We start from the raw sequence: 11,398 nt of genomic DNA, 5'->3' as shown, positions 1-11,398 counted from the left end.
GGTAGAGTTACCCAAGACTAAAATGGGTATGACCATTTTAGTACCCAAACAATTAGCCCCCGAGACCCAATTCTAGTTGAAAAAATGAGTTGGGTTTTGTTTCAATTTCCCAAATAATTCATTCATAGAAATTGAGTCGAAGGACTTTATTTGTTCAGGTTTATGCAAGGCAACACTCTTGATCCGAGGATTGCAAGAGTTATTACTCTTGATCCGAGGACTGAAAGTGTTCATCCGAGGCAACACTCTTGATGCAAGGATTGAAAGAGTTAATTACTCTTGATCCGAGGATTGAAAGAGTTCATCCGAGGCAACACTCTTGATCCAAGGTTTGATCCGAGGACTGAAAGAGTTCATCCGAGGCAACACTCTTGATCCAAGGTTTGATCCGAGGACTGAAAGAGTTCATCCGAGGCAACACACTCTTGATCCAAGGATTGAAAGAGTTAATTACTCTTGATCCGAGGACTGAAAGAGTTCATCCGAGGCAACACTCTTGATCCAAGGATTGAAAGAGTTAATTACTCTTGATCCGAGGACTGAAAGAGTTCATCCGAGGCAACACTCTTGATCCAAGGTTTGATCCGAGGACTGAAAGAGTTCATCCGAGGCAACACTCTTGATCCAAGGACTGAAAGAGTTAATTACTCTTGATCCGAGGACTAAAAGAGTTCATCCGAGGCAACACTCTTGATCCAAGGATTGAAAGAGCTAATTACTCTTGATCCGAGGAATGAAAGAGTTCATACGAGGCAACACTCTTGATCCGAGGATTGTAAGAGTTTATTCTGAGGCAACACTCTTGATCCGAGGATTTTAAGAGTTTATCTGAGGCAACACTCTTGATCCGAGGATTGTAAGAGTTAATTACTCTTGATCCAAGGATAGAAAGAGTTTATCTGAGGCAACACTCTTGATCCGAGGATTGTAAGAGTTAATTACTCTTGATCCGAGGATAGAAAGAGTTTAATACTCTTGATCCGAGGATAGAAAGAGTTTATTACTCTTGATCCGAGGATAGAAAGAGTTTATTACTCTTGATCCGGGGATAGAAAGAGGTTACTCTTGATCCGAGGATAGAAAGAGTTTATTACTCTTGACCCGAGGATAGAAAGAGTTTACCCTTAATCCGAGGATAGAAAGAGTTTATTACTCTTGATCCGGGGATAGAAAGAGTTTACTCTTGATCCTAGGATAAAAAGAGTTTATTACTCTTGATCCGAGGATAGAAAGAGTTTACCCTTAATCCGAGGATAGAAAGAGTTTACTCTTGATCCGAGGATAGAAAGAGTTTATTACTCTTGATCCGGGGATAGAAAGAGTTTATTACTCTTGATCCGAGGATAGAAATAGTTTACCCTTAATCCGAGGATAGAAAGAGTTTATTACTCTTGATCCGGGGATAGAAAGAGTTTACTCTTGATCCGAGGATAAAAAGAGTTTATTACTCTTGACCCGAGGACAGAAAGAGTTTACTCTTGATCCGAGGATAAAAAGAGTTTATTACTCTTGATCCGAGAACAGAAAGAGTTTACTCTTGATCCGAAGATAGAAAGAGTTTTACTCTTAATCCGAGGATAAAAAGAGTTTATTACTCTTGATCCGGGGATAGAAAGAGTTTTACTCTTGATCCGAGGATAGAAAGAGTTTACCCTTGATCCGAGGATAGAAAGAGTTGTTTTTTTTTTTTTTTTTAATCATCATCATCGTGAGGAAGATCGATGATTAATTTTATCATCGTCATCGTGAGGATGGTTGATGATATTATTTTTTTTTTGAGGAAAATATTGACTCAAAAATTAAGAGCCATTTTTCTTTGCTGAAGCAATTTGATAGATGGGCTTTGATGAAAGTGGGCCCAAAGCCATTTACTTGATAAAAGTAGTAGCCGCAGGTAAGAAAGCTTCTGGCCATCTACCCTGACAAAGTGTTAGAATCCAACTCCTTTTGATGTATTAGATTCCATTTAAGTGCTTTCCTAGAGTTTAGGTTATGTTTTCTTAGCTTGAGGTCCCATTATTGTGTTACTGTCAGATCAGTGTTCACTAGGGATTCTCCTTGTATGTCATTTAAAGCTCTTTAGAGGGCGAATGATTAATGAAATCTTAAAGCCTTCTACCAAGTGTTGCCTTGCTTTTATGCTTGTTTGTTGTTAGACCTTTATAGATATTGTGTCTTACTTGCATATTAGCTCCCCTCCAACCCAACTTGATGCGCTAAGGTCTCGTGGTTCGGACCCGCTTGTGCCCGCTTTGAAGTATCGGCCGTCACAAGCCCCAACCACCCGCACTCCGTCGCCCAGATAGACGTGAGTGCTCCTGAGATTCTATTGCCCGCTTGTGTTGCTTTGTGCTCACAAGCCCCTCTTCCGCTCAAGGCTAGCGTTCTTGCCGCCAAAAGGCTAGAGCGCGCCGCACGTTTCGGGGTCCAAACTCCCGGACCGTGACAGTTGGTATCAGAGCCAGGTTCAAATCTCGTCGCAAGCAACCCGTGTAGGCACCAAGGAGGGCTACACGAAGATGGAATTTGTAGAAGAAAGGCTCGCTTGGCTCGAGGAGAAGGCGGACAAATGGGCCGAGCTCCAAGTCATTGTACACGAGCAAGCCGAGCAAATTGTGAAATTGATGGCTGACAGAGATGCCCTCCGCGAACAATTGCAATTTGTTCAAGGAAAAGCCGACGAAGCACTTGAGAAATGTGCTACCTTAACGCGCGCTGTGGGCAGAGACGCACTGGGTGTTGGTGCGGCAAAGATAAAGCCGCCCAAACCTCGCGACTACAGTGGCGCTAGAGATGCGAAAGAAGTTGATAACTTCCTCTTCGACATGGAGCAGTACTTCCGAATATGTCAACTGAGTGACAATCAGAAGGTGGATACTGCCATCATGTATTTGTCCGAAGATGCTAAGCTGTGGTGGCGCACCAAGCACGCAGACATCGAAGCAGGAAGGATCAAGATTGATACATGGGCGGAGTTCAAAGAGGAACTCAAAGAACAATTCTACCCCGTCAACACAGCGTTTGTTGCACGGATGAAGTTGCAAGAGTGCCGCCAGAAGGGTTCTCTTCGCAACTATGTTAAGGAATACTCGGCGATAATGTTGGATATCACAGACATGAATGAGAAAGATCGTGTGTTCAACTTTGTCAACGGGTTAAAGGAATGGGCGCAGCGAGAGATTTTGAGGCAGAATATTGATACCCTCGCTGCTGCTATGTGTGGTGCTGAGAGATTGATGGACTACTCAGTCGGGAAGGGTCGTCAATCCGAGAAGGATTCAAGTGGGACGTCAACACGCTCTAACAGTCCGTCTCCAAGCTCTCCAAAGGGTACAGAGAACGGCTCACGAGTATCGTCCAACACCATTAATACATATCATAGAAGAAGTGGAGGAGGTGATACCCAGAGACAAACATCTACCCCCTCCCACAACTCAGGAAACTCGAGGGCCAGCGCATCCTCGGCAAACACAAGGGCGATAAACTGCATACTTTGTCGAGGTCCACACAAATGGTGGGATTGCGAGCATAAAGAAGAACTTGACAAGATCCAAAAGAGATTGTCATCCATGTCCGTTCAGGAGGCCACAAAAGAGACTAGCAGCGATGAGGAGCCCACATATAGGATGGGTTCCATACGACGCCTGAGTGCTATGAGAATGATAACACCTCAAGAAGAACCAGAAGTCCGATACCTTTCGGCAATGCGAGTGATGGAGCCTGAGAAGAAGGCAACATCTAAGAAACAAGCTCGCACCAGAAACCCAGAGAAGCGGGAGATGAAGCCCATGGAGTTGGCAACATCCCAGATACACACCCGCCAAAACCAGAATCAGTCACAAGGTTCGAAGCAAAGAGCGACGAGCCCAGAGACACCAAAGAGACACCAAAGAAGAACCTCCCAAGAGGGAGGAAAAGCAGTGGTTGAGCAAACAACGCAGGGCGCGTGCAAGGGATTACAAAGAAAATGGTCACCCAAGAGGCACCAGCCACAACTTGAAGCTCTCCACCACAGTCTCAAGGAAGCAGCTCCCCAACAGATGATGGTGGAAGCAGCTGTCCCCCTTAATTCAACAGATTCCACTCCCAGGAGGAAATTTAGAGATGAAGCTCTCAACAAGATGTTCGAGCCGAGCGACTCCAGAGACAAGCTCCTCGTCAACAAAGAAGATCCAGCTCAAGAGTCAGATAAGATTCCAGAAGACAGCCGCACCAACGGCGCATCCGAAACTTGAGATAGTTTAGGGTTTTCTAATTTTGATTGTAACTTTTGTAAGTCGACGAGGTCGTCGACAGCTTAAGTGGGGGAGGATGTTAGAATCCAACTCCTTTTGATGTATTAGATTCCATTTAAGTGCTTTCCTAGAGTTTAGGTTATGTTTTCTTAGCTTGAGGTCCCATTATTGTGTTACTGTCAGATCAGTGTTCACTAGGGATTCTCCTTGTATGTCATTTAAAGCTCTTTAGAGGGCGAATGATTAATGAAATCTTAAAGCCTTCTACCAAGTGTTGCCTTGCTTTTATGCTTGTTTGTTGTTAGACCTTTATAGATATTGTGTCTTACTTGCATATTAGCTCCCCTCCAACCCAACTTGATGCGCTAAGGTCTCGTGGTTCGGACCCGCTTGTGCCCGCTTTGAAGTATCGGCCGTCACAAGCCCCAACCACCCGCACTCCGTCGCCCAGATAGACGTGAGTGCTCCTGAGATTCTATTGCCCGCTTGTGTTGCTTTGTGCTCACAAGCCCCTCTTCCGCTCAAGGCTAGCGTTCTTGCCGCCAAAAGGCTAGAGCGCGCCGCACGTTTCGGGGTCCAAACTCCCGGACCGTGACACAAAGGTAGTTTTTTTTTATGGCTTATAGCTCTTTGAAAATGGTCAGAAGGTAAATTTTTCTTCTGACTTGTTATCATCAGATTTGATGTAGGTTGAGGTCGGGTACAATTTGAGCCAATTGCACTTGACTGCCGAAGCTAATTGCTTTGGTTGCTCTAGCATTAGCTCGTATGAGCTTCGGCTTGGATGAACCTTCTTCGGTTCAGACAAACCATCTTCGGCAGCACCCTCGGCTCATATGGTTGTGAGCCTCGGCTGGGAGCTCGAATCTCGGCGAAGGTAAACCTCGGTTGGGCTCGGCTTCGGCTATGGCTAGCCTCGGCCAGGAGATAAGAGGTGAGCTTCGGCTCGGCAATGGTTACCGACCTTAACTTGGGAGCGGTAAACTGTACCACCCTTGGTTTCTGCTGAATCACCTTCGGCTCGCCCAGAACGCCTTCGGCTTGGGCTGAAACTCCTTCGGTCTCGGCTGAAAAGCCTTAGGCTTGGCTGAAACACCGGTCTCGGCTCGGCTGGCTTGCCCAGAACACCTTCGGCTTGGGCTGAAACAACTTCAATATTACAGTTGTATATAACCACGAATCTCCAAAGCAAGAAAAATTGGGAGCATCAAACTGGTTACATGATTACATCTTATCATTTTAGATTCACCGAGACAACAAATATGGTCATACAGAAATGGAAAGCTAGGAATAAAAATTGTATAGAATTTAGATGACCATGTCATGTAGTTTGACGATCATGTCATGGTGCATCATGATACCGATCAAGTCAAAAGTCATATAAGTTTCAGACGAGATCATAACACAAAAGAGAAGATAATTTTATATATACATGATGTTACATGAGTCCCCCCACCCAAATGGAAAAAAACAAAAAAAGAGAACACCAAGAATTCAATGCAGAGTAACAAAATTAGTGACAAAGGAATTCTGCAATTGAAAGAATATCAAATACTAAACTCAAAATGTAACGTCTTTCATGAGCTCATCCAATTGTGGCTGAGCTCATCTGCAGAAACATTTAAGCCAAGAAGAGACAGATCTTTACGTAACACATCTGCACCTTTAAATTGCAGGCCAACCATCCCAACACTCACTGCTCCCTCCACATTTTTTATCCTGAAACCAAAAATCTCATCACAACAGTGACATGTAAAGATTCAAATATAGAATCAGAATAAACAAGGCTTAAAAAATATTCATGGCAATGACTTTTCAGATATGTAAACACTCATAGAAGTATCCTGTATCCAGCATATACAGGTCAAACTATTGAAAGATCTTACATATTTTTTGAAGTCCTATACCCAAGTATCAAGTTTGTGTATAGCTTTCAGATATATTTGCAGCATAGAACAGCAAAAAAACCTACTAAAAAGCAATGTGGTTTTGCAAATTTTTAAGTTTCAGCCATCAAATGAGCAGTTTGCCAAATTCACGGATGACAGAAAACATGAAATAGCAAAGAAAATATTAGAATAAAAGAAAAAGGAAAAGAGGCGATGGGAAAGTCCTAAATGAATTGCATGATTCACAAAGCTCAAAAATGAAAATGAGAGCTGTAGAAAAGGTCCAGTTCAGGAAATAAATTGAATGCAGGCAGTACACAATCAATTTGGGGGTACAGTTTATTAAAAATTCCCTAAAACCAAGACAAGCATTGAATTACAAATCTACAATGAGAGTTTAATATTCACAATTGCTGGAAGCACTTACCGATCATCAACAAATATACAGCTTCCTGGCTCAACATCAAGGTATTTGAAGGCTTCACTATAAAAACTAGGGTCTGGCTTTAATTTACCTGTAGAGCATTAATTAGAAAAACTGGTTTCAAAACAATTCTTCATAATGAGAATTGAAAAATAAAACAATGATCACAATTGAGCAAACAATAGTTTAAACAAACAGCATCAAATAGTACATTAGCTAGTTCTTTTTTGACATAATATTACAAAACACATGTTATCAGGTTTTTCAGTCCGATAAAAAAGGGCACCAAAAAAAAAAAAAAAAAAAAACCTAAAATAGGGAGGATAAAAAGAAAAGAAAAAAAGTTGTGGCATAAAAAAGTGGAAGTCCACAATAATTCAACATAGAAAAAAAACAAGTTCTATTCTAGTCTGACAGGTCAGCGGAGAGAATAAATTAATTAGCAAATGACATTTTAAAGCACGATTGGCTCAAGCTACCACGAAAACCAAATACCATCCCTCATAAAATCACCTATTCTGATTTGGCAGGTCAGTGATATCAAGAAGAAGAGAGAATCAACATGGGGAATGAACACAATTTTATAAAATTTTGAGCAAAACTCAAAAAATAAAAAATAAAAAATAAAAAAAGATCAAGGTTCAATGGCATAAAATAAAAAGAACTGATAGATGAGCTTAATCCCAGAGTAGTTCACAGCCATAGAGATTCTAATACCAGGCATGGTTAAATATGACGGTCTATACCATTATTAGAATTCAGGGTCAAATTGAAAAGGGGTGATCAATGATCATTTACAGTTTTGTAAAGATGTTCAGCAATGTACATGACAACAGTTGATTGTTCACAGTTTGTTAGATGGTCTAATCACTCCAATGGAAGGAAGAATTCATCACCACAAAGAAAGAAAGCAAGCAGTCACCCATAGAATAGTTGAACATTTTTTACCAACATTCTACTACGCAATGTTGAAAACAAAGGGCACAACTGCAGCCGGAAATCCATAAACTGGTAGTAAAAATGTAATATACCTATTGTACAGGAGCAGAATGTCCAAGATAAATAAGTTGATAGCTTTAACTTATCCTCGATTAGTTGATACCTGCAAACAAATTACAAAAGTACAAAGTAAGTCACATAAAATAGAACCCAACAAAAACATACTCTATCTTATAAGAGAATGAAGGAAATCTCAAATACCAGATTGGATAATTTGTAAAAGCGTGCATTTCATAGTTGTTTCTCTTTAAAACTTGAAGAAGATCTTCAACACCATCTAAGTAGGAATATCCTCTTTTCATGCATGCTTTCAGGCCTATAAAGAAAATTGTAAAGCTTCAGTCTATCAAATAACTAGTAGCACAAGTTCAAGATATCTACAAGTATCTAAGTATAATACAAAGATCTATTATAGGAGAAAGAGAGCTGGAAATTGGAGAATAGTTACACAGTAAACACTACAAAGTGCTCCCTTATTTACCAAATTGCTCGCAGATTTTTGTATGTATATTATAACTCATTATATAACAATAACACAGGCCACTCAATGATCAATAACTAAAAATATGTGTATCGAAGGAAGGCAGGAGACAAGGGTACTCTCTATGAAACTATAAATACCATCATCACTATGCATCTATATAAGCCCATAATAAAACTAATATATAAGCCCATAATAAAACTAATAAATAAACAAATAAAAATAAGTTGAGTAAATCAATTTTTCCAAACAATCTATTCAGTAGTATTTGACTATTTGGTCTATACAATCCTCTAGTTAATTGCTTGCATGTAACTCAATTCAGGTCCAAACCATCCAATACACCTGAATTCTCACACCTCGAACATCAGTCAAGTTTCAACCATACACCTAAAATAATAAACTTCTGTAGAGTGCTGGAAAAGAAATAGTGATCACATATACCAACAGAAAATTTGGAACTCAATATTTTCTTTTTATTATATAATAATAGTTCAAAATTCCATGAATGACACATTGTAGAGGGTCCAGCCTTTATACCATTTGTGAAAAAGTTAATAAAGAAAATAAGACAATAAATTTGCCCAGCAGTTCAAAACTGAAACTCAGATTCACCATGATCAACACAAGAATTCTAAGTATACCAACTCACCTTCCACATCAAGGTGCCTTCCATCTTTGAAAAACTTTTTAGCTAATTCAGCCTGCAGAGAGCAAACTTATAAGTCAGGCAGGAGCAATGAAATTATAGGCAGCATTAAAAACATATAATTTCAGCAGAACATCTTAATTCCTATTTAGGGGTCTAAATATATACTTTCAAATGTTTTAATATACTGTTAAAACATATCCTGTCAAAGTTCCCACGTATACTATCCAAAATTTTCCCAACAATATTTGCCTCTTGAATTTAGATAAAACAGACATGCTATTGGCTTTTTTGTTTTTCCAAACCGTGACTGTTTCAAAAACAACTCCCATCAAAATAAATCAAAGGGTGACATAGAACATTCACTTCAGCTTACGCATTACCCAGCTAACCAAAGTAAAACTTTGCAAAAACCTATTCCATTTTAAATTATTTTCTAGACAAATATATCAAAAAGGTAGCCATTTTATGTGACTTACTATACAATAACCAATTTTCTGTTCCACTCTAAAATCAGAACTTGTATCCCAGGTGCATCAAAAATTGTGACCTTAAAAGCAAGCAAGATGCTCGGGACAGGCATCCCTGAGACCCTGAGAGCAAGCAAGCATCCCACTCAAATACAAGAGATATTCCCATATATGATGTCGGCTTCTAGAATACAATCAAAATCTATTAAAAAAAATGAAATTTATTAAACTTGAAGAGCAAACAAGATTTTCTTAAACTCTCACATCTGCTACTTACTAAGAAAGTAAGAAGCATATTTGAGAATGTCAAAGGCAGACATGTGGGAAGTTAAGAAAGAGTTACTGAAAAGACGATATATAAAACAGGTGAAACGAAAAACAACTGGAAGACCACAATATATCCAACAACAACCAGTATAAGTAAGAACACAAAGACGGCCATCAGACTGCTCAAGAATCAAAATAAGTTTATACTAAAGATGAATCTCACTTCTAGCATTCACCATTATACCTCATTAATCAATCCCATTTCAAACTCACTCCAGGCAGTTGGATGCTTGCATTCCATCAACTCCTTCATGGACATACTGGGGACAAAATCCACAATAGACAAGCAACAACATAACTTAGAGTAACAAAAACAATACAAAGATTCATGACATCTCTTTCAAGAGTTTCAGCTCCTGCAATTCATAGTTCTGGTGGTCAAGCGACCAAAAAGTACTTAGGATATTACTCATATTAGAAAAACCCAGATATGACAAACCCAACAGTTTAAATGTATCAACAGAACCAACATCATTGCTCCAAACCATCCAGTGATAAATTTTTATTGTCTTAATAAACGACTAATACCAATCCACATAGCATGAGGGGGGAAAAGTGTCTTGCTATACTGGTTTAGCTTGAATTTGACTATGAAGTCAAGTTTTTGAGAGTCTTTTACACCAACACTCAAATAAATAAAGAAGTTTTCTCTACAATGTACATTGAGAATGATGACTGAAACATACTTCTAAAATCCACTTTTCTATCAAGATTTTCTTCCAATTCAATTTGATATACATGTAAAATGCACACATAAAATCTAAACTCCATAATATTCACAAGTTCCCGCCTTATTCGGCAAATTACCATACCATACCAGTATATCACACACTACCTGCAATGCCTAGCCTCCCAAGTCCCACCCTCCCCCGGCCGGCCGTGCTTGACTAGATCGAACATGCTCTCGAAAGAACATACAGTTCAAATAAACACCCTAGATCAAACCTAATACAACTTCAGATTAATTTGGTGCAATAACATAAATTTCAATCATTTTTTCCCAATCATAATAAGGGGCATAAACAAAGCAGTTTAAGTTTCCAAACCTTTCATCATTAACCCAGAAACATAAACACATCCACATAAAAATGGAAAGAAAAAAAAAAAAAAAAAAAAAAAGGGAAATCAATGGAATTGAAAATTACCCAAAAAAAGCTGGAACATCATGGTAAAAGGGATCACGAACAAGTGTATCCATAACATCAAACAGCAAAATGGGCAACTTTTTCTTCTCAATTGCAGCAGAAGAATCAACAATGGTGCTAAAATTGGAGCAATTAACACTATCTTTCATGGTAATTGAACTTCTTGAGTTTGACTTTGGTGGGTCTAAAGAAAATTTAAGAGGGAAAGAAATTGTGGGTTTGAAAAGAAGTGCCATTTTTTTGTGAAATTAATTAAATTTAAAAAATTTGTATTCGTGATTTTTAGTGTATGAGATTCAATCAAAGAAGCTGAAGAAAGAAACAAGAGTATCATGGACAAATTTATAGGAAATTGTGGAAGAGGATACGGGAGCAGTGGAGTATCAACTATTCAAATCTTTATTTATTTAATTAATTAATGGAGGATAGATAATCACAAATCACATTTTTGCGTGTAAATGGCAGTGTAAGGAAGTGGCGCACGATTAGAGTTTATTTTATTCGCCTTATTTTTACGGATTACTCGTATGATTTTATTTTTCTAGATATTTATATTAAATTACAGTTATGTAAACAAATATTATGAAATTATCAAAAATTGTAAATTTAATTACGTAGGGCCTGTTTATATTTTCTTAATTTCAGTTTAGTTCAGCTCCAATCAATTCAAATCAGTTCAGTTCAGCTCCAATCAGTTCAGTTCAGTTCAGCTCTTAATTTTCCTCTCTCATAAATTATTCATTTCAACTCAATTCAGTTCAGTTCAGTTCTATTCAGCT

The 11,398-nt window shown here is 38.8% G+C and overlaps 1 protein-coding gene across 1 annotated transcript; it reads right to left on the bottom strand.

Annotated features, from left to right (window-relative positions):
- Positions 1-5,635: 5,635 nt before the first annotated feature.
- LOC145628584 (flavin mononucleotide hydrolase 1, chloroplatic-like) lies at positions 5,636-11,042 on the bottom strand. Its single transcript, XM_081680918.1, has 7 exons — positions 10,620-11,042; positions 9,659-9,734; positions 8,681-8,732; positions 7,749-7,863; positions 7,580-7,650; positions 6,552-6,639; positions 5,636-5,954 (listed from the first exon to the last, which is right to left on the bottom strand). The coding sequence occupies exons 1-7, from the start codon at positions 10,853-10,855 to the stop codon at positions 5,813-5,815; spliced, it is 780 nt and encodes a 259-aa protein (XP_081537044.1). The 5' UTR covers positions 10,856-11,042; the 3' UTR covers positions 5,636-5,812.
- Between the last annotated feature and the right edge of the window lie 356 nt (positions 11,043-11,398).

This window comes from Chenopodium album, chromosome 4 (assembly GCF_948465745.1).
Source record: "Chenopodium album chromosome 4, dcCheAlbu1.1, whole genome shotgun sequence".
Classification (NCBI taxonomy): domain Eukaryota; kingdom Viridiplantae; phylum Streptophyta; class Magnoliopsida; order Caryophyllales; family Amaranthaceae; genus Chenopodium; species Chenopodium album.
Note: the sequence above shows the minus strand (reverse complement) of the source record. Positions and strands in the feature narration are given on the sequence as shown.

Coding starts and splice junctions, on each gene's coding strand:
- LOC145628584 (XM_081680918.1), bottom strand. CDS start 10,855: ATGGCACTTCTTTTCAAACCCACAATTTCTTTCCCTCTTAAATTTTCT. Junction 8,733..9,658: donor AAATGGGATTGATTAATGAG/GTATAATGGTGA, acceptor TGCTCTCTGCAG/GCTGAATTAGCTAAAAAGTT. Junction 7,651..7,748: donor TTTACAAATTATCCAATCTG/GTATTTGAGATT, acceptor ATTTGTTTGCAG/GTATCAACTAATCGAGGATA.